The sequence below is a fragment of the Thunnus maccoyii genome, chromosome 9 (genome assembly GCF_910596095.1).
Source record: "Thunnus maccoyii chromosome 9, fThuMac1.1, whole genome shotgun sequence".
Taxonomy (NCBI): domain Eukaryota; kingdom Metazoa; phylum Chordata; class Actinopteri; order Scombriformes; family Scombridae; genus Thunnus; species Thunnus maccoyii.
Genome location: NC_056541.1, coordinates 22,422,385 through 22,446,384, shown reverse-complemented (window position 1 = coordinate 22,446,384; position 24,000 = coordinate 22,422,385). Strand labels below are relative to the sequence as shown.

Here is a 24,000-nt window from a genome sequence, read left to right as displayed (position 1 = left end):
CTGCTAAGCACAATGACAAGGGCCGGCTTATGAATAGTTTGGTTCAGTGGTTGGCAACGGCCTGGCCCGCCAACTGCCTATTAGCTATGATATGAAAGCTGCCTGGCAAGTGTTAGATTGATACTTGACACGTCGAACAAAGCTCATTGTCATTGTAATTACTATACGTTGAGTCTTAATTTCATGGTCGTCCATATTGCCAGCGTGATAGGGCTGTCTGTTACTTACATCTTCAGTAACAGCTGTCTATTCAGCCAGTGTATCCATCCGCCTTTCATATGTTCAACAGTCTCAGAAATAACGACTTCATAATGACTATAATCACTTCAGATGTAATTATAATGCATAGCCATTGGTACAATTAAACAGTATTTTCTGAAGAAACATAACACTTTTTTTCTTCCTCCAGATGTCCAATCAAGTGTAAATCACAGATAAACTAATAGCAGAGGACTATATGTGTTATGACCCGTTCATTGAATAGACTTTAAAAGGAATCACTTTATACCAGTTACTCTGTCATTTGCTGGAGGGTCCATCCCATCTGTCTGTTAAGGACAAGCTGATAATGAAGTGTATTTGATAAAGTAAGTTGATAATGAGAGCTAGCCAGCCAGCAGTAATGACAGTGTAAGAGTGGAGACAGTGGCAGTAGCCTGCAGTGGTGGATGTTACTGTTCAGACTTTTCTGACCTTCACAGATTCCAGTTTCCCCTCCAATACCCATCATCAGATTGAATCATTGTGGAGGTGTGTGTGCTTGTGCATTTGTGGGTGTGTGTGTGTGTGTGTGTGCCTGTGCAATACAGCAGGATGATCTCATTCACCAAGGTCTCCCCCTCCTAGTTTGGGGAGAACAAAAATAATCTTGCAAAGAGGGACGTTCGCATTCACACGCATTCATGCACACAACCTGCCTCTGACTCCAAGGCCAGGCAATTGGCTTGGAGCAGCTGAACCATGTTACTCTACACACACACGAACACACATACAGGCTCAGACTCCCATTTCCTTGAACCTGGCTACTTGCCTGTGCATCAGGACGAGTTCTGTAAACCCTCCATTGGGATGTGGGATGCATAGCAAAGCAATTTGTCTAATATCTCCTGCATCCTCTTTCTCTCTTTTCTATCCACCTACCTGTCTTTATTTTCTTTCTCTTTCATACACATGCATATTTCTCATCCTCATTCTCTTCCGGACTCTTTTTATTCCTCTCCGTTTTCATTCTCAACTACTACATGATCGCTACTTTCTCTCTCTTTCACCCTTTCTCACCCCCACCCCCCCCTCGGGCTAGGAGACACCATAGAGGGGTCTGCTGAAGACAGGGCCCATTGACAGGCTAGAGTGGCAGTAACTTATTGTCTATTGATGGAGTGTGACAAATCATGTGGGAACGCAGGGGTGCGTGGCAGTGAGAGCCAGGGTGTTGAGTACGTGAGCGTGCCTGCATGTGCGCCTGCATCTCAGAGTGTGTGTGTGTGTGTGTGTGTGTGTGCCCGCATGTGTGCCTTTTTGTGTCTATGCATGCGTGTGTGTTTGTGCGTAACGTCTGAGTGTGGGGCAGGCGGGCATAGCCGGGACCCTTCACAGCTCATTTAGCCCAAATGGGGCCACCTGGGTGGTGAGGGAGCTCAGCGGGGTGGCCCTGGCACTCTGGAGCCCCGCTGACAGCCCCCAAATATAGGGGCTCCGTCGGCCTATTAATCAACACAGCCACCCTGACAAATCACCACAACTATGACCTAATGAGAGGGGGAGAGAGGAATGAGGGAAAGAGGTAGAGACATAATGGAGGAGGTGGAGGGGGCACAAGGAGTATATGGATGGAATTGGAGGGTCTGTAAGGATGGAGGCTAAGAAGTGACAGAGAGCGCAGAGGCTTAATGAAAAGGAAATGAAAGAAGGAGTAGTCTGACATTGCGACTGGCAGTGCGGGCCATGGGGGTAAGCCATGAGGTAATAAGAGGAGAATGCTAACACAGTTGTCATCCATAGCTGGTCTTCCGTTCTCCAGTCTTACTCACAACAAATCAATTGATTTGTTATGAAAGCCCAAATCATGCACTCCAAAATGTAACTGAGTGGATTAGCAAGCACCCGCTCAGCCCCACCAATTCTCCTTCACTGCAAAATAAATTAGACGATGAATGCTTTCTAGACACTTTTTGCAGATGCTTCAGAGCAAATTAGAGGTAAGAAGACGTTTGAGTTTGAAAGCAAACAACATTGATGTATGTCTCCTTCTCTGGTTCCCACCCTGAGGTGAGCTAGCATCTAATCTCTCCACTACCAATCTCAGGTCCAAATCACATTAGTCGGGATCAGAGGTGAAACTAGAGCTTTTCAACAGCAGCCTGTTCTCACTAATGAACCCCCATGGCCATCCACTGCATATTACAGCCACACTGAGTGAGGGGGAGAAAGTTTTTGCAATAATCATTATGTAATTGCACAATGCCTGGGTTTCCATTGCCCTGACATTTCAAAAGCTCAATAGCAATATCTTTATGCTTCTCTATAGGGAATATGTTTGGAATGGCTATACTGTATATGATTGATGGTTTTCTGAGGCTAAGCAATCTACTTTATTGTAATTATATAGTGGTGTCTATCTGAAGTTTATACTATACAATATTAGTTTATTTGCAATGAATTCTGTGTTTTGAACTCAGATTGACTTGACTGACATTGATTGTGTTGGTTTAAGTGACCCAGCTGTTAAGTCACTCAATCAAGAGAATACAACCTCACCTCTCACCCACACCCAACACCACCACTACCACACGCACAACTCCATGCACACCTCACGGATTGCCTTTTCTTTTCTTTCTCAGTCAAGGAATCTTTACAAAATCTGCATCAAAGACAGAGCACGATTTTTCTGTGGCCAATTAATATGCAGCCTGCCACTAGACACTACTGTGAATATTCAAAAGCAGTACCTTCCTATTGACTTGTATTTGTCGGCTCTGCTGTCCAGCCATGGGATCTATGTGATATACTAAGCCCCAGCCTGTCTGGTCCATCGACTGGCCCAGGATGGAAGGCCCACAGAGAGGATGCACAACTGCATGCTCCTCCCATCCATTACCTAGTTATGGTAACACTGAAGCTACTGCTTCTGATTCTGTGGAACAGAAAGCCGCATACACATCTTGTTAGGTATGCACACACCATCTGCTCCCAATTCACGTTGACTGAAGCTCATTGATGGAGGTGTTACAGATTTTGTGTGTGTGTGTATGTGTGTGTGTATCCTTCACCAACTTATATGAAAGGCTTTTATTTGCCCAAGTTGAGTAAAGTAAGGTACTTATTAGGAGGTATTTTTGTTGTGTTTTTTATGTAAAGAAATAACACGATCAACTGCCAACAAAATACGTGCTGCTTTCAAATCAAAAACAGTTGGAGCTCTTACTTGCTTTCTTAATCAGTGGCTTGTCAAAAATGATAGTTTCAGATGTTGCCTGTGTTTGCTTATTTAAACTAGGTCTTTACTTGTTGTACTTAGTTAAATGATATAAATGCTCAAGAATCAAAATCCACTGATTACAAGGATTAAATCTGTCTTCTGGTCCACTGTACTGCCGGACAATTACATTACCACTCCCTCAGCAGCTGCAGCTATACAGTACACTATGCTCCCTGAATGCAAAATGATAGAAATGGTGATTGCATGAATGTATAGTGAGATGTATACTCCACTGTGTCTAACTGCATATAAATTATGATATAACTCTTGCACTTACAATGGATTTGGGGTCATGCTGTGTGTGTGCAAAGGTTGTCAGTATCTGCGTCTGTCAGTGACACCAAATTCTCCTAAGTTATTAAGTTTAGTGAATAAAATGATTCTGATTTGTTTTCAACATTAAATCCATCTTAGTCAGTGTAATGTTATTTTGCATTTACTCGCAATTTAATTAAGGCCTTTTTAAAGTTCTCTCTCTGCCCCTCTATTTTAATGGCCCATTAATTTAATCTCATAAGAAATTTTCATTGAGTTGTGAGCAAGGTCAATAGAACAGAATGCCAACTTTTTAACTTTTTATTTTTTTCCAAAAGAGAGAAAATGACTGATGTGATCTGACATTTAGTGTTGATGATGGCAGCCTCAGCCAGTAAAGTAGCATATTAGTGCCCCTCACCTCCCTTTATGACCTACACCTCGCTAGTACATTAATGTCACTAATGTGTGTAGTTCTTTCTGGCACGTTAGTGCTACAAAGAAATGAAAGTGTGGGTCTGTACAGTACACATGCAAATCAGGGAAAGCTCCTTGACATCACATGGATAAAGGTTAAAAAATCTCGTCAGCATGCTTGCATTAGTTATTTTTTGGAACGTGTGCGCTTATAACAAAATCATGAATGATGATGTTACGTCGCTCTTTTTTATAGAATTTGACAGTGTTTGTATCTTGGTTGTAAGAACTGCGACACTGCCAGAGGGTTGTGTGTGTGTGTGTGTGTGTGTGCGCGCTCTCCTGAGTTGACAATAGACCTTTACAGCATCAAATCCGTACTAGGTGAGGCACAACTTAAAAATGTCTTTTCATCGCCTTCCTTATCTCTTTCACACTGCTGTTGGCAGCAAGAAAGAGAAAGGAAAACTGAGAGTGGGAGCATTATAATTTTATTATAAGGACAGAGGGGGTAAAATAGAGCACATGCGATAAGGATCTGGAGATTAGGATGGAGCAGAACAATAAATTATGCAAAGTGTTTGAAAACACATACAGCTATAATTAAGTGGCATTTGATTTTAAATGAAGTGACAGCAAGGATTTATTTATCTCCTTAACCCCCTAAAACTGCCATTAGCATGGTAGAAAATGAACTGTTTGAAATGGTAAGAGAACAAGGCCCTGATCTGATACACAATAACAGAGCTCCCCAAGCCAAGACACACACACACACACACACACACACAACATAGCAAGGTGAGATCAATGTCTGCATGGACTAATCAGTGCATTGCAGGCCCAGAAAAACCACGGGAGCCCATTGCTAATAATGTCATTATGAATGAAGCTTGAACACTGCACTATTTACAGTATGGCCGTCACTGAGGATTTACACACCAACTGGTGTCAGTTAATTTCACCACACTGTGCAACTACTGACAGGTATTTTCAAGTGATATACTCTTAAAACAACACAGTTTTACCTGGTGACTTAGATAGGCTCTGCTTAAAAAACGCCAAGTACTATGTACTAGGCTATGGCAATTACCTTGATGATATGTGTGGGTGCCTTTTTCCTGTGGCTCTTGTTGCTTTAGATATTGACTGCAGTGATGAAGCTACAGCTCTCTGTCTTGTTAATTACATAGTGCAACTGTTGTTTAAACGTCAATGACATCAAGCTAAATTTCCATCCCTGCAACCATGCAACCAACTCAAAAGGATTTACCCCTTGCATTGTCCAGTTATATTGCGCCTGCAGATTGCCTGAGAAGTCACCACTCTCTTACAGCACCAGTGTTTGGGAGGAAGAGACCAGTTAACCATGGCGTGCATGAATTAAATGCCTGTGATTGGTCAGATTGGTCAACTTGTAAATAAGTGATTTGATGCACTGCAGCAGGGACTGTAATCAATGAGTGATGACACCGCACTTGATGAAGTTGATTCAATCCAAAATATTTCAACGCAGCCATTGTTGTATCATTGCATGTTGTGTCACAACTGTGAAAAATCCAACAATTTGCACTGTCTGCTCGCATTAGTCTTGATGTGGTAGTTGATGTCTCGACAGGGAGCCAGTTAGTTCAGTTTTTTTCCAACTTGTCTGTCTGTTCTTCAACCCAATCTCTCACCATGAAATCGGCCGTACTAGCAAACCTACCCAACTAAGCCACTACATAATCCAGGAAAAAGTTGAATATGCTGAAAAATGCAATTTATTCATAGTTGCTATGGAAATATGTGGAGGGGTTTGAATAGAAGTTTTGCCAGATCAATGTCTGAGAGTGAGGCCTTTGTCTGAGAGCAAGTAGCAGTTTCTCAACCCTCAGCGCTCCTTAGTAGATTTGACAGTTTATATATGCACAAATAACAAAGAGAAAGTACTGAATAAGTAATAGGCTATTTCCTGGTAGCACATTGAGGTGAAATCACAATGAACATCTTTTTTTCCCTCTGTATGCTGTTCAGTGGGGAGATTGCATGAGTGAATGCTTGTTCTCAGTGTTTGTGCTTATATGTGTGTGTGTGTGTGTGTGTGTGTGTGTGTGTGGAGGGCAAAATCTAAAGCTACTGACTGTTTATCTGAATCATCTTTGTTCATTAATTCATGGGTGATATTTTATGCATTTGGTGACAGGGTTGAAAGGAAATGGAGACACACAACACGGAAGGAGATGGTATGTTAAAGGAGGCTTTAATTATTATTCTCTAAAGGAAGTTGGGGACCTGCACATCTTGCGGTGGCAGAGGAGGTTGGACTAGGGAATTGAAGGTACATGTTGACTGCAGGGAAAGGCTGAAGGCAACAAGTGAGCCTGGGCTGGAGACAAGTGAATGTTGGCTGTTGGCGGACTGCGAGAAAAGGCAGAAGATGGAAGAAAAGACTGTTGATTGTAGAGAACTGATGTACCAAGACTGGACAAAGGATACAAAGCTTGAAGGTTAGCAATGAAATTTTCAAATAATTCTGATACAAATCGTAGAGAGACACCTCTCTGAGGTCAGAATTGGGGGTCAGCATCAGGACAATTTCTGTAAGTCTCCTAAACTGAAAATCTTACAATCATGCTCACTTCATGCGGCAATTGGACAGGTTTGCAGAGGGGAGAAAGTAGGCAGGATTTGCACTTCTCTCTTAAGCTCATCATTTCATTTCATTCTTCACACAACTACTTGGTACTTTTTGTTTGTTCAAAGGAGTGCAACACTATGAACTCCTTACAGGAAAGGTTATTGGAAAGTATGCACCATTATCCTCATTTGAACGATTATCGCGTCTCGCCCCTTTCTATGACAGCCAGCTTTTCACCCCACCTTTGAGTGTGGCCATTTGGAACAACTACAAACACTTTTTCCCTCTGATTTGTTTCTACGACACGTCATATGAGTTTCATCATCCCCCCCCCCGCCTTAACGCAGTCTTCATAAAGATTCAGGAATTGACAGATATGAAGGAGACCCAGTCAAAAAACTTAATGCATTCAGGTTGAACCTTGGGCTTTGTCTTACATAGTAGTTTTTTAGCTTGTGTGTGAGATTATACTTGTAGTTTCATTATGTACGATATGTGCATGTTATGTGCACATATATCTGTGTGTGCATTTTGTCTCCCAATGTTTATTCTTGTCAAAGTAAGTACATTTTCTCTTTTTGCTTTCTATCTTCTACCTGCCTACTTATCTATTTCTCTCCCTCCATCTCTCACCCCCTGTCCTTCTCTCCCTTTGGCTCATGGGGAAAGACAGATTGGCTCTGCTGAGATTTTTGATCCCAGAGACCTGCAGGCACACTGGAGCCATTAAGAGGTACCTGCCTCTCTGCCTGCCTTCCTGCCTGCCAGGCTGAATGGCTGACTTACTGACTGCTCAACTAGCTTAGCCTCCCCTTGTTACTGCAGTAACATATAAGTGGAGGGTGAAGGCAGGAGGAACAGGGTGGTCATATGGGCATATGGGGTAGATGAAAGAGGGTTGTCATGCTCAGATATACATGCATCAGTTGTTAAAGATGTCATTTTATTCCTGTCAACAAACATCAGAAATGCAAGACTGAAAACAAAAGCTAAGATGTATTTGTAGTTGCTTTTTGTTTCCTTTTCGGAATTAATTGTTGTGCCCCATGCAGTGGGAGTTTGAGAGGCGGTTTCAGGCATACAGGGGACTCGACTGAAAGGTGCCAAGGTGGTTGGCTTATTTAACGAAGGGCCTTTCTATAATGATTTACAGTAGCTCAAGTGAGAGAGGTCACACACACACACACATACACTTCGCATTCTCTGTGTCACAACCTCCTCTTGGGTGCTGTTTCAGTGAAAGGTGCCAGGCTGCTCAGCCAAGCTCCTAACAAGAGCCAGTCAGGAGACTGAGGAGGAAGAAAAGAAAGGTGAGGTAAGGTGGGGAAAAGGGGGGTTAGGAGAGGAGATTAGAGGAGCAGAGAGCTGTCAACCTCCTGGGCCATGTGCAGAACTCAGTGTCTTCGTGGAGCAATCAGCTAGTCAGCCACTATACTACCCTGACCAGAGGACATTGACTGTGTAGACGTGGCAGGTGTTCTGCTCATAATAATACATTCACAAACAGCAAGGACTCTAAATTGGACACCACCTTGTCAAACACAAACAAACCTCCTCACCCGTTTTTTCCAGAGCAAGATTTGATAGATCTTACCCACAGAACCACTGTGAGCCTATTTGAGGAATGTACCAAACTGTGTCCAACAGAGTAGTGCTCACAGTCACACAGTGGTGGACAAGTCGCCTAATGATGTTTGAAATACTGGCACAACTGCTATGATATGCTGTGATAATTGCTACCCTCCTGTCCGCAGTACAAATAAATGTGGAATAGGTGAGCAAACACATTAATATGGAGATGTCTACATTAATTTGGAGCATGGTCTAAATTATTCAGTAATTAAGCCACTGCAAATTTACACAAACTTTCCCCTGGATGACTGGAGAGAATAGTGAGGAGGTAGAAAGAGCCAGGCAGAGGATTCGAAATATGTGGTCATGTGATGTGAATACACAGTCATATTTCTTCAAATAATAGAATGATATCTTGTATGAAAGCAAATTTGGGTTCTTTTGCTAAAGAAATATTATTGTTACATCATTTCTATACATTGGTACCCATTGTAGAATCCTCTACCACCTTCCCACTCCCAACACCATCATCATCATCACCATCACCAGCAACACACAAATTGATGGAGGCCTCAGGAGGGTGGAGGCAAAACACAACAGCAGATTAAATAAAATACAAGTTGCTCTCCTATGATGTATTCATTTATATTTAAAAATCAAATAGTAACCCATAAGAACATATTTAAAATACGTTGTCCAGTACATGCATGCCATAAGTCGAGTCTGTCTGCTATGCCTGTACTAAATGTAGTACTAAATAGTACTAAATGTCTCTTATTCTTATAGGTCTATTACATTAGTCATTATGTCTGTTGCATTAGTCTTTATACACCAGTAGATTGTGATCCCAAACCTGAACTTTTCAGAAGAGATATGTCACAACATTACATCTTCCTCCACCTCCCTCTTCTTCTTCTCTCTCTGTCTTTGGAGTCCTCAGTGGTGTTGGCATTAGGATCTGTGTTTGTGTGTGTATACATCTGTGTGTGTGGTGTATTTGAGAAAAAGGCGCTTTTAGCCCTCTGATGTGCTAGAATCATCATTGCTTGGATTTGAAGTTTAAAGCGATGGCGTGTTCGTGATTTTGTGTGTTTGTGTGTGTGTGTGTGTGTGTGTGTGTGTGTGTGTGTGTGTGTGTGTGTGTGTGTGTGTGTGTGTGTGTGTGTGTGTGTGTGTATACATGCCCCTGACACTCAGGGTGTGTGTTTGTGCCCAAGCACGTACAAGCGTGTCAACATGTGTAACTGTGGATGTCCTTTCAAAGGGCCTTCACAGATCAGTCCGAGGCCCTTTGATCAGGCGCTCCATGACTCGCCTGCTCTCGGCGGTCCTCGAGATGGGAGGGTGCGTGCTGGGTGGGAAACGGGGCTGGATTTGACGTGGGTAAAACTGTTGCTTTGACCCACATGCTCACACATAACATATAAACATCAACACACATTCAATGAAATTTGGATATTAAGTTTGTTGAGGAAGGATACAACAGTTGAATTTTGTTCAAAAAGACTCAAAACTGAAAAGAGGCAGTGAACATAATACTGGACAATGCAGATGTTTATGCATGCACGTGTGTGTGCACCTGTGTATGAGTTTGTTTATTTGTATTTTTAGACATGAAATAAAGATGTCATCACAAGATTAGAAACATGAGAAAAAAAAGGAAAGAGTCAGACTCTTTACAGGACTCCTTTTACTTAGTTATGCTAGAGGGTTAAGGTTAGTAGTTACAAAATTAAGTATTGTCATACAAACATTGCGTGTGTATGTATTTGTGTTTGTCTATATTGAACACAGCAACATTAGAGAGAAGCAGCTTGTGTTTGCTTTGAAATAGATTTGCTTTGATATTGCATATTTTTTGTCCTTGTTGATTTAGTGTGTGTCTTGTATCTTTTGAGTGGACATCACTTTGGATTGAGATGGATCTCAGGTAGGTCCTAATACTGAGTGGCATCACCGCACCGCACGGACATACTGTAGACCTGACATTGAGTTGATCTGACAATAGAATGGATCAGTGTAGCGGCTAGTAAATCAGAAGGTAGAGCATAATCCCTTCTGTCAAGTCTCTGTCTCGTCAATATTCAAATCCAGCCAGCTGTCCAATGGCTGTCAGTTACAATCTCCCTCTGGCTCATGGCCTTGCACAGGCACATATCTAAATTGAATTGGATGTTTGCTTCTCAATGGAAATTGAGTCAAAGAGATGACCCCTTGCCCCGTATTGTGAACTTGTCATTTACCCCAACTGAACTAGATTCTAATGTACAGTATCCATTCCCAAATAATAACTTGTTTCCTTTTTTACAAGGCTTCTAATCCTCCTTTTAGTTTGTCGTGTCACCCTGAGCTTGAAAGATGCATTTTTATTTCTTTTTTGCTTTATTTCAAGGTATACTGCAGATTGAATTCAGACTAGGACAGATGTGTATTACATACTATGACTTTGCTTGCTAAAGAACTAATTTAGTTCACTGAAAAACTAATGACGGGCAAACACTTTCTGTCTCCTCGCAAAAGTCCTCTGTGTTCTCTCCTATAAGGATTCATTCCCATGCACTCTACTTTGCAGACACCTGCGTGCAAAAGTGCACGGCAGACTATGAGTACACTTCAGTGCTGTCTGTAGAGCTGCAACACCAAAGGCCAAGTGCAAGAGCGTGAAATGAGATAGCATGGACTACATGGCATGGCTACACTTAGTCTGATGAAGATACACACACAGACATAGTACACACATCATTGTATGTGCATCGTTCCACCGACTACATCCACTGACCTCACCTTTACCTATCACCTTTAAACACCTAACCTTACACTCCGAACTTTAACATCAGCAAGAAGAAGCTGCTTGAATTGAAAACTTATTCTGGTCAAGTAGCAGTGGTTGAAAAGGTTTGTCCATTGTTGGCGAGTCCAGCGTTCTCTGGGCAGACTGTTCACTTGCTGCTGTCTAGAAGCTTGTTTTTTATTTCTCAAGTTTTTATTTTTTAAAATGTTTGTAGGTTTGTGGTGAATCTAAGTGTCTTAGTTACTGTGGGACCAATTTTGGGGACTGGCCATTAGTCTAAAGGCCCATTATTCTGAAACCCCAATGGCTTGACAAATGCTCCATCGGACCGAAAGCCCATTTCTCTGAAAATACACACTCTGTAGTTGCTGGAGTTCAGTGACTGACAGCCTTGTCCATGGTACTGAATAATCAGTGGGCACGAGAGGGGTGGGGGGTGTCATCTTTTGCCCTTAATATCGTAGTGTATTTTGACATGCAAATGCAAACGTACCGATTACAAAAGGTTTCGAGTGTTTGCTTTTTAGTATGCCCATTGGCTAAAAATGTCAAGGTTTTAAAAATAGGTTCATTTCACAAGATACACGACATGACACTTACTCACTGAAATTACTAAGTGTGAGGCAGATATCTCCCAGTAATCTCCATTGAGAAGCTTGGCAGCATGATTAATACATAGGCTAGTAGCCTAGCCTACTAATCTGCGTGAATAGGAGGTATAACGTTTAAAGCACTTGTTAGAATGTCCCTTCTACTTCACCAGAAAGATCAACTTTCTTGTATTTATCTCTTAACTTGATCCAAACTGCTGTCCGTTGATTGTCAGTAGAAGGCCTAATGGCATCCATATAGCCAGGAAATCGAGAAGGGAAGGTTTTGGTATACGAAGGGTACCATTACCAAAAACAAAGCAACAGAAGACTGTTTACTGGTGTTGTTGATGAAAGATCTGCAATGCCTTCATTCAAACTGCATACATTTAACATAGAACAAAAAAATGTCAATATCCATAAGCGTGTCAAATCACAATCATCCAAATTATATGAACGTGATTGAGTCCAGTGCACTTAAACAGAAAATGGTTGAGGCAATTGAGCTTGACCCTTCAAAACCTGTAAAAGGGGAATATGATCAGGTTGTTAGAGATCCCCAGCAGGATGACCATGTCCCTGAATTCAGTAATGTCCTTTCAAAACTGAATAAGAAACGTGCCTCACTTTTACCACCAATACCACATAATATGAATGAGGTGCTTGTTGAAAATGGGTGGCCTGAAACATGGTGTGAAACTGACGTTCTGTGTCATCAGGACAACGACTAAGGAGTTCTGATTTTTGGTACTGATGAGAATTTTGCCAAGCTCAGCAGGTGCCAAGATGTATACATTTGATATCACATTCCCCAAGGCCTTACCAGCAGTTTGTGACAATTCATGGTAAGTACATGGGTAGAGTGGTGCCATTGGTTATATGTTTGTTGACTGGCAAAATGGTCGGTCAATACAGGCAGGTACTGACATACGTCAAATGCAAGGTGCAGTGTGTAATTGGGCACAGATGGAGACCGCAGTGCATAATAAGTGACTGAGAGTTCACTGCTGCTGGCAATTCAGACCAAACTGCCCAAGAGTTGGTCATGGGCTGTTTTTTCCACTTTTGCCAGAGCTTATGGAGACGAACAAAGGAACTGGACCTCTCATATCCAGAGGCATAGCAGGCAACGGAAATGTGTACGGAAATTCATGGCAATAGGATACCTGCCATTGGCTTTAGTGAGGCAGAATTTCAGGATTCTGTCAACTGATAGAGCTACAGTTTGCTTAACACAGTCTGGCTCCTAGTCTGGCTCATTTCATCCATTACAGTGAGCAAAACTACATTGATGATGGCAGTCAGTTTCCACCACAACTGTGGAACATGTTCGACAGGATGTCAATCAACTGGACAAACAACTTTGTTGAAGGTAAAAAGAACTTAACTATATTAAATTGCAATTTAGTAACTTTTTAACAAACTTAATTGGTTATCTGACCATGTTTTTATTCATTGTTTTAGGTTTTCATCAACGGTGGAATTCGGCACTGCAAAGGAGGCATCCATCACTGTGGATTTTCCTGTGGCAGCATAAGGATGAGCAGTGTCTGGTGGAAACATCAACTGCAGCTGCTGAAAAAGGATAACCTCAGCCACTACCAAAAAGAAAATGGCAGCACCTGGAGGAAAGAATTGTGCGTCTGAAGCGTGAATATAATCAGCGAGTCCACACATTGGATTAGTACTGGAATGCTGTGCAGCATTCAGTGCACAATTTTGTGTGGTCCCATCCCTATAGGCCATATGCTCCCAGGATCCTGTATTCCCCAGCTCTGTATTCTCTGTAATGTTGATAGAGATATATAAGTTTATTATTTTGTTGTTTATTGAGAAAGTGTCTTCAAGTTCTGTGTTTTATTGGCGCCAGGCCTTTTCATCCCCAGGATGTGTTCTAATTGTAGGCCTACTTCACAGCCACTTGTTGTAGGCTGATGTGAGCTGATCTTCAAATAAAAATTATAGCTAAACATAAAAAGAATAAATTAAACTTGACACATCTTCCTTACACCATGTTGTGTGTTTTGTGCATTAGCCTTGGATAAAAATGATTACTGAATGGTGGCCCTGCCAATACCAGCTTTGTAACACTTATGAAAGTAATTTTTAAGGTTTTTTTTTTCTCAAAACTTTATTCTCCAATAGGCTAGATTTGATCAGCCTTTCCATCAGTGTGTTATATTGCTATTTTTAGATCAGATAATGAGTTAACTGTAAATAGCTTAGGTGTACATGATTTATGTAAAAAATATGAAATATAAATAATTATATGATGTGCTGTTGAAAACAGAGGTGCAGGCCTACAGATCATGTGAAAGGAAAATCATTGCATTTCAATGGTCAACACATCATTCCCTTTCTCCCTGGGCAGTGTGCTTATGTTAACATCAATTATTTTGATTGGTATTAGCCTACTCTCTACTCCAGTTAAGTGCATTGCCTAGGGTGCAAAGGAACAATTTGGGTTTGAGATGTGCAATTTGTCTCTTCTGTGCTTGCACTGTAAACAGGAAACAATGTCTGGCATAATCATTGGACAGCTGTTGGATCAAGTTAAGAGATAAATACAAGAAAGTTGATATTTCTGGGGAAGTAGAGATGACATTCTCACAAGTGCTTTTAACATTACACCTCCTATTCACACACATTAGTAGGCTACTATGTAATAGCAAAATCATGCTGCAGAAGCTTGACAATGGAAATTACTGGGAGATATCTGCCTTATGCTGAGGAATTTCAATGGGTAGACTAAGTGTCAAGTTGTATATTGTATTTTGTTCATTTTAATTTAATTATTTTAATTTGATTTATCTATTTTTAAAGCCTTGATATTTTTAGCCAATGGGCAAACAAAAAATCCTTGCATTTGCACATCAAAATACACTTAGATATTAAAGGCAAAGAACTCCAAGGAGAGTGTATTTTCAGAGCAGTTGTCTTTTGTTTTCAGGATAATGGGCCATTGGACTAATGGGCTTTTGGTCCAATTGGAAGTTTTTCGAACTATTGGGGTTTCGGAATAATGGCCCGTCAGACCAATGGCATGGCACTTCGTTTCATCTCCACTTTGTGATGTGAAATGTTGAGAAATGTTTATTTTTACATACAAAAATCTTGTCAAATTCGTCTCTCACACTAATCCCAATTTCTAACCCCAAATGAGATGGTTGAAGTCAAAATTTTGCCCATTCACTAAAAGTAACCTGACTTCAAATGTCTACAACTGAAAGGGGTTCTCACAAGGGTGGAAATGCAAGTAGACATTTAATCATATTCTCTCTTTCTTTTCACTCTGCATCTCTCTCTCTCTTGTTCCGTCCCTCTCATCCTACTTCTCTGACACATGTCGCCCTGGCATGCATGGAAAGGCCTGACCTTTGGAAAGTTTAGCACTTTAAATATTTAGGCTTGGGTTATGATGGATCCTCCAGGCCCTGCGGCAATGTGCGAAGCCTCTGATTAGGGCTGCTGTCAGAGTCATTTAGCTGAGTGTCTGGCTGTCGGTGGCGCTCTCTGTTTGACAGGCGAGCCTTTTAAACAAACAGCGGTCCCAGTGGCAGAGCAGGCAGGGCACCCAGCGCAGCACAAACACCCAATACTCTGAGAGAAACCACTCAGCCCGCTGACAGCTGCAGAGGAAACCACTGGCCACTGTCTCTCTGTCTCTCATGATCTTTCAAGCACTTTGTCTTCGTGCTCACTCACTTTCTTTCACACACTCTATACTTGTACCTCTGCCTGTTTTAATTTTGTTTCTGCTGTCTCTTTCTGTCTTTCTTTCTTGCTTTCTTTCTTTTCCCCATTCCATGCCTGGATTTTTTTCCATCACAGATTACATATCCCTTTTTTTTATAGTATCTGTCTTTTGTAGTAGCTGAAGTTAAGCATCAGAGTTTCACCTGCATTATGTTTTGAGTATGATTCAGTAAGTAAATTGATTGTCGGATGATCTCTGAGCAAGGCTTATGCTCTTAATTTGTTGAACATCATTACTCATTATCAGTTGAAAATCAGAATAGATGCTCTCTGTTTTGTGCCTGCGTTGTCTCATGATTAGGACAGCTTACATTTGATGTTCATGTTGAAATACATCTGAGCCAGCCTTTTCATCTCACTCAGAGACAATCTCCCATGGCATCAATCCTGTAAATATATGAGTCTTAATATGTGTGTCCTATTCTGTATTCAGAGGAAGAGCCAAGTCAGCAGCTCCAGTATTAATGCATGAAAAATGAGCAGAGCCCATAAGAATTAAAGGGTAAGACTCCCCTTATTAAGATGTAAATTCTGGGGGAAAACTTGCCGAAATGAGGATACAGTGAAGTTATTGTCAACTTTAGCCTACTTATGCATTTCTAAGAGGCATTGTTGTGTTGTAGTTGTTGAAATTAGATACACACAGCAAAGCACCTAGTGTATTTTTTGGCTCATTTTCAACACGAGATCAACCAATCTCAACAAATATGCAACCTATACTTTACAGAACAATTTACACTTTTGGCAACATTATCTAGTGACAGTGTACATGGCAACTATCATGGTAATTCAATCTCTGTCTGTGTGTGCTGCTTCTTTTTTTCTCTCTCGCTACCTCTACCTCTCTCTCATTTCAAATTTGCACTTAACACCTTCCTGGGGAAAGGCTTCTCATTCATCAACGGTGTTTGTCCCGGTGACAAGCAGGGCGCCTCCTGCATATCAATATCAGCTAAGACAATGCTGAGCCTGTAACCTTCAGCTAAATGTCATTCTGCTTAATCCTATTTGAAAATTAAACATTGAAAAACCTTTAGCGTACCTTCCTGTCTTCCTTCCTCGCTCACTCGCTCCTTTATTGGCCCCCATTCCTCCAGCTTTCTGTTCTCCCTCACTCCCTTTCTGTTCTTGTTTTGCTCCCTGCGTGACATTTGTATTGTTTTGTTTGTGTGAGTGTTATTTGTATCCCATAATGGTTATTTAGTAGAACTGATTTTAATTTTATGTCAGTGAAAAAACAATATAGTGGCAATTTTGTCTGCCCCTAGTAGTTATCTGCTTTTTTCCTAAAGATACTCTTTACTAGAAATACTCTTCTTTACAGCTTCCATCAAAGGCAGACTTAACTACTCTTCTCTTTGTTCTTTCCTGTTTGAGAAACAGTCCACTCGCTCTGTGATGGATGGACAGAGAGATCCAGACTGTCACAAAAAGTAGTCCGAAAACAGAGAAACTAGAAATAACTGAAGTTGTATGTTGAGAGAGAAAGCAGTCGCATTAGAAGAAACCTCTGTGTCAAAGCTGCATATTTACATAAACAGATCCTCCCCTTACAGGCGGTAATTATCACACTGACAGTGGCGGAGAAGCAAAAAAATAGGATGTCTGATTTGGCCAGATACACATTATGACAGAGGCTGAAACTCCATTAAAGTGAATTGAGAGGCCCGCTTTTTTGTATGCATGAAACACGTGCATGATATAGTCGTGTTTCACCCCTTCTCTTCCTGCTCAAGCACAAGCACACTGCACTCATGCACACACACGCGCAGAGCACAACTATATGGTACATGTTTGAAGATACAGTGAGGAATCGGAGGGGAGGGAGGGCGGGATAAAAGGAGACGCAGAGATTGCAATGAAAATGCAATCGTTTGCAGTCAGACAGATATAATTCTCCTTTGGAAGGAGTGTGATGCGGCGGCTCAAAGACAGCCTTCAGCCAGCTCTCCATATGGATTTGATTGACCACAGTCACTCGTTAAGGGATTCCATTGAAATACTGAGAGTGAATTACATATAACGTGACTACCCTTGATGTCTTCATATTGAAGCCCACCATCCAGTCTGTAGCCCTAAGAATTAGAAATTGTGATGGAGAGACATGCTGTAGAAGCGGTTTAACAAGACGGAAGCAACAAGATATGGGGAGCCCTTTCCTTCATGCTAAAAATTAGTCACCCAAACATGGATGGTATGAAGTTATGAAGTTGTTACACCATGATTTAGCCACTTCAAGCATTAGATTGACAGAAAGGGAAAGAGACAGACAGTCCTACATAGGGGCAAAAGAATGTATTCTTTTTTTCCCCCAAGTTTTTTCTGTTTTAATGTTCACTAGAACATCCCTTGAGTCCTCATTCTACGTGTGTGTGTGGATGCCTGCAAGTCTGTGTGTGTTCACATGAGAGCAAAAGTATAAGTCTGATTGTGTATCACAGCAGCAGAGACTGCTGTGAAACTGACCCCCACATCATGGAGAAAGAAAGAGAAGAAGACTCCCGTATGAGAACTCAAAGAGTGAAAGTGCAGCTCGTAGAGCCGCGGAGAGCTGCGGTCTGCCGTGTGTGTGTGAGAGAATGCATATGGACAACTGGTTACTCTTCACTCTGTGCTAAACCCAAGCCGAGTTGCAGGCAGCAGGAGGAGATAAATAGACATAAATGTTTGTTGGTATTAAAACAGCTGATATTCTGTCTGAAACGCTTCACCCGCTCCCTATGCTCTCTGTGCTTTCCAGGTGGGAGATGGAGGATGGTGCAGAGCTGGAAGATGGAGAGAAAGCTATGGTAGAAGAACTTCAAAGAGCCTATTTTGTTTGCCACTGCAGCCCGGGACTGCAGGACCCTGCTGAAGCTGATGAGACAGTGGCAGAACAGACCCAGGAGGGACCGCAAACATCCGATAAAAGCGCTGCCCAATAACAGCCCAAGCAGTTGGAATTTTTATCATGTTGTAAATGTTTACTTGTAATACACACTCGCAGCTCTCAAGGTATTAGAGTGTGTATGTTTGTGTGTGTGGGTGTGAGTGTGTGTGCACATTTGTAGGTGTAATTGGGTTTGTGCATATGCTGTATGCTGCAAATTTGCATATGTGTATGCATGAAAACATGAGTGAGAGGACAAGAAACTGCGTAACAACAAAAAGAGTGAGGGAGTCGGCGCCTCCTTCTTTATGCACACCCCTCAGACAAACTCTCTGTGCTTTTCTATGCTGCATCAGACGCATTTCATCTTTTTGGAGCACATCTCCAGAAATCAGTTCTGGGAAATGGAGAGCCTGGATTTGTTTGCCTGGGACAAGATGGGACTGTGTGATCATCATAGGTAGTTGAAGTTTTTTTTTTTTTTTTTTTTGAGGCAGTGAATGTAAGGACATTGGTGTCAGCATACTTTCTCCTGGTTCCTGAAAGCAAACATCAAATATTACGGTTGGGAAGCAAGATGATGTATGTTTTGATTGCAGTGTGTCCCAAAAATCTGCCCCACTATGTAATATCAGTCAGTATTTTGTGCAAACTGAGAAAACATTTATTTTATGTGTAATACGATTGCTCAGTATATTTTTCCAAGTTTGTCCGTGTTTTGTTATTCATGAGATGGAGATGGAATGTTCTAGAATTAAACATGAAAATAAAATCATATATTCTCATATATTCTCACTTTATTGAATATTCTTCTGTTGTATATGATCGTTTTGTGTGATCTCTGTGCAGTCAATAATTTATGATGATTTATGACTATGAAGTTAGCATTACGTTTTTGATTTAAAACATCATGTGTTCTTCCCCATTACATCTGATCAAGTAAGGATTAAACAACTCAAACGAAGCTCTTTTCAACAACAAGAATATAATTTGAGCTCACAAAGGCTACCGCACACCCTTTGCAATTCCTTTGAGAGACGAGGAAAACATTTCCTGCTCCAGAGAGGGATGTTCCTTTCCTTAACTAGGTTTTCAATGCAAATGTAGTAAGATTATGATCGCCAAGCCACTTAGAGAATACAAAAGACAACAAAATGTTCAGCAACTGAATTCTGTCTCTGACTCTGAATAAAGGCTAAACAGCAACAAAGCACAATTAGTCTTTGTAAATGTACTGTATTTAACATAACAAAACAGTTGGTGTTGGTGAAAAACAGTATTTAGCTTGCCAAACTGTTCTTCTAAGATAACTGTTTTCTGTGGAAAAAAAAAGCTTTGATCTCCTTTTTTTCCCTCTCCCTCCTGGAGTAAATACATGTAGGGTTATCCATTTGTATTTCTATTGTAGACAGGTGATAGGTTCAGAAGACACCTGTCAAAAAAGCTGACAGTATAATTCAAAACAAATCATTACAAAGAATGATTAATCACAAAGAAAACGAAATATTCTATTATTCGGTATCCATTTGGGGATTATCAGGCCTATATAAACATTTTAGAATCCCTGAGTTGTGACATATTCATACGGGATAAACAGTCACAGCAGTAATCAAATTTCCACAGCAAACTCTCACAGCAGAAACACGTAGGTTTCACTTGTACATCTGTTCACAAGTACAACAATCTTTAGCAGTTTTAGCATTAGTAGTTTAGCAGCCAGCATGGTGGTGTTACAGACAGACCATCTTTCAGCCAGAGCACCATGGTTTCCATTTGTGTCTTTGTCTAGTCCTAGTTCCTGAAATTTCAGCTTCAAGTAATTAACAACAACCACATCTCCAGTTCATAACACATTCTCTTGTTTTTTTTTTCTTTTTTTTTACTAAGTCCAAGTCAAATTTTTCAAACTTTGAATAGCTCCCTTCAGAGCCACAGGCGACATTATACAACTGCTTTTGTGTTGGTGAGGGTATCAAGTTGTTTAAGTCATTAGGCTCAACTCCAGGTGAATTCCAGAGTTATTGGTTGATTTGCTTGACTTTTTTGATTTAGTCAATACTGTAGAAACTTAAATGTGACTTATGTCCAAGTCATGTGACTCTAGGTGTGCAGAATGAAAAGTATCTCCTTTATCTTGTCAAACTCAGAGGAGATCAATGCCACAATATGTCATCTCTGTTTCTCATTTGGGTCTCTCTTTGTAGCATCTCCAGCGCTCTGCTTGAGGAAACAGGGTAGCTCAACTCCCCAGAGAAACAGCTTCAACTTCTAGAGGCTATCCAGAAGTAGGGCATCCAGCTTTACTTTAACCAAGAGGCTATTTCTGTGAATCAAAAAGCAAGTGTCATAAAGCACAATTGCAGGTACACTGTACAGGTGAACAAGGTATGTCACCGTATCAGTCTGGCACGTCTAGTCACAATGATGAACATCTTAACCATGAATTCAAGTTCTTTACTCTCCCTTTAGATAATCCATGTCAACCTGACAGGTTTGTGAGAAGAGTCTTGAAACCTGAAAGGTTTCACATAACAGCTTCTCCCTAGAGAAAATGATGATATAGAAAATCACCATGAGGTGGTATCCAACATCTAAATATTCTAGAGGATAAATAATACTGAATTTAAGGTAACACAGATGACAAATGTTACTCTTTTATATTGGCTTCTACTCAATGTAGGAGACAATATTAAACAAAAAGCTGAATAAAGGACAGTTTGACTAAGGGAGAAGCCAACTATTAAGCAATAAGTAAAATCTATAGAGGGTGCTGAGGCAGGTGTGTCATGGTAACAGTGATATAATGATGGCACTCAATTCACCCTCCTGCCAGCTTGAGCTAATACATACAGCTAATCACTGTTCTCTTGTATTATTATGTCAAAACAAAGACTGCACTGTACTTAAGTATAAGTACTTATAATATATCTTGTACTTGACTTGAGTCATTTTCTCCTACTTTATACTTCTACTCCATGTCTGAGGCAAATATTAGACTTTTCCCTACACTACATTTTTTCCAGCTCGTGTTACTAACCTTTTAAAGATTCACTATTTTAAACCAAACATAATCATGTCGAGTATGATGCATTGTTATAGACCAATCTACCCAACCAGCTATAACATTAAAATGTTTCTACATGTTTATGTATTAGTAATCATAATAATTTTATATAAAATGTATTAATATTACTGAGTCGTCATTTTGCTGCATCTACTTTTGATACTGTAAGTACACGTCGCTGATTATACTTATATACCTTTACTAAAGTAAGATTTTGAATGCAAAGCTCTTACTTGAGATTATTAGTATTTTTACATTGTAATCTTCCTTCTTTTACTTAAGAGAAAGATCTGAATATTTCTTCCACCACTGTCTTAAAATCAGCCTTGAGCGGCCAGTTATTCTCACTTTAATCTGTTGTATTCTCACAGAATTATGACTCTTTTTTTGTACTTTCTGAGTACAGAGTTGAGTGTCATTTGTTTCACATAAAACTATCCCCTTCAGTAATATAAAATCATCACAAGGCAAGTTTACATATGAACGGCGTCTGATATAAACAATAAACAAACGCAGCCAACGGGTAAAAAAAAAAAAAAAAAAAAAGAAAAAATCACAGGCTACAGAAAACATCTGTACAAATTGAAAGCAGCTGCTGTGCTACTGTGTCTTTAAATAATCCTTCCAGTCCGTTGCCCTGGTAACCCGGAAGCTTCACACTCTCCATGCTCTGCACTGCTCAGAGTCCTTCCTGTTTGTAGAAATTTCAAGGAAGCAGCAGCAGCAACTGGACAGTCGCATTTTTACTGATGGTGCGTGAGTCGAACAAAAAGCATGCATGCATCTACTGTAAAACAACTCGTCCTCTGCGAACCTCCGTGCTTAGTTTGGTTTTTAAAGAATGTGAAATAAAAAAAGCACGACTATACCTACTCTACATGCTCGCAGTGAGGAGCTCCATGCAGAGCGAGTGCACACATCACGGAGTTGTTGTTGTTTTTTTTTTAAAGAATACGAAACATTAAACAGATGTTGACTGTTGTTGGGTAAATGACGAAGCAGTCTGAGGTATTTAAGCGTGTGATAATGATCGGTTTTACTGCCTGCAGCGTCGTTTTATAGCAAGAATAACTTTGCTATGTTTGCATAATGAATTAAAGTTGTGGCACGGGTGCAAAGTTGAGCGAGCACACGGTTGCCGCTGCTACATGTTTCATAGCAGTAATGTTGACAGACAGTGGTAGTTAAATGTTTATGCGGTGTGTCATTGCAGCTTATTGATCCGTTTTATTCCGCAAGCTCATGAATTAGCTGAACTTGAGGTTAAAGCACAGAGCTTGTACAGAGGATTCAACAGTAAACTATATTCTGGCTCACTGCCAATTTACAGGTGCAACAAGCTTTGAGACAATTAGCAGTACATGTTTGGTCAGTTGGTCAAAAGGTTTAGTTCTTATAAATACACACAGTAGGCTTTATGTGTTCCAGCACTGATAAATCCTAGTTCTTAGTTTTCTTCTTGTCAATTCCCGCATGTGACAGGACACATCTCAGTGATCTCTGGGAGCACAGAGCCCATGCTTTCTCATCTTTGTGCCGCCATACCAGCCCTATACATACTGTGGATCGCCATGGCCCAGGTAGCTGGCCAGGAGGACAGAGAGAAAACTACTGCACTGAAAGGTGAATATGGAGCAATACTATGAAAATATGAAAGTGAGGTAGTGCTCTTGGAACAGAGGAAAAGAGGGAACGTTTGTGTTAAGAGGAGAGAAGAGTGGACTTAACCTACAGTTATAACTTACAGGGTCAGTTATACTGCACAGATTGATGTAACTTTTAACATGTTTATTGTTATTTATATGTATTCATTTTATTCTTCTTTATTTCTTCTTAGTTAAACTTTCTGACTTCTTGTTTTGGAGCTGTCACTTGCATCCTCACTAACTCGATGCAAACAAACTCCCCTGGAAATGTCAGCTGCTTTGACCCTAGTGAGGTTTTTCCCCTATGCTGACCTGGAGGCAGGGACACCAACATGTCTGACTTGTCTAATACCTGTAAAACTCATAATTCCTGTTCTTGCACTGTTGATGATGTACAGCCCACTCATCCCTCCTAGAAAAGTGTTTCTACAACACCACACAACCTTGTGACTGGAAGGAATTTTTTTTTTCCATGTTATCATCTACTGTTAAAATGGTAGATTATTAAAATGAGAAATACAAGAATATTTTGCACAAGCCACAGCAGAATAAATGTCACAGAAAAATAAGTTTTGTCTCAGTCTGGTATGAAATAATGAGCAATTCCTCCCATTTGATTCGTGAATGCATTCCTTTAAAATTCTTGTGGCCTGTCTGACTCTAAATACAGGATTTTCTTTTAAATATTTGTCTTTTGATTATGAAAGCCTTCCTTAGAAGTGCATATGTAGGCTTTTTTGCTGGCCCATAAAGTAAATAGCACAGGACAGGAATTATTCTACTTAACCTTGAGTAAATCAGATTCACCCACCATTTATTTAGCAGATCAATTTGTGCAATTTCTTTCTACTTCAGTTAGAAAATTTGCAGAAAAATGATTATAGACATTTTGGTTTGGCTATTATTTGACGAGAATATCTTCTTTTCCACCTCCTGCGCCACTTG

At 40.6% G+C, this 24,000-nt stretch overlaps 2 protein-coding genes across 13 annotated transcripts in view; both read left to right on the top strand.

Annotated features, from left to right (window-relative positions):
• Positions 1-19,130, top strand: part of kiaa0825 (KIAA0825 ortholog) — a 120,430-nt gene extending 101,300 nt beyond the window's left edge. For 3 of the 8 annotated variants that reach the window (XM_042420832.1, XM_042420830.1, XM_042420829.1), the window contains 2 exons: positions 6,410-6,636; positions 18,217-18,364. In XM_042420832.1, coding sequence (XP_042276766.1) covers positions 6,410-6,636; positions 18,217-18,269 — 280 coding nt within the window. In that variant the 3' untranslated portion in view covers positions 18,270-18,364. Of the gene's footprint in view, positions 1-6,332; positions 6,373-6,409; positions 6,637-7,440; positions 7,489-12,994; positions 13,093-13,184; positions 13,873-18,216 lie in introns of those variants that run through there. The other 5 variants (XM_042420833.1, XM_042420835.1, XM_042420834.1 and 2 more) reach the window with 5 other exon arrangements.
• A 2,930-nt stretch (positions 19,131-22,060) lies between these two features.
• fam172a (family with sequence similarity 172 member A) overlaps positions 22,061-24,000 on the top strand; it is a 150,581-nt gene continuing 148,641 nt past the window's right edge. For all 5 annotated transcript variants that reach the window (XM_042421383.1, XM_042421385.1, XM_042421384.1 and 2 more), the window contains exons 1-2: positions 22,061-22,161; positions 22,892-23,032. In XM_042421383.1, the coding sequence (XP_042277317.1) occupies positions 22,927-23,032 (106 nt within the window). In that variant the 5' untranslated portion in view covers positions 22,061-22,161; positions 22,892-22,926. The remainder of the gene's footprint in view (positions 22,162-22,891; positions 23,033-24,000) is intronic.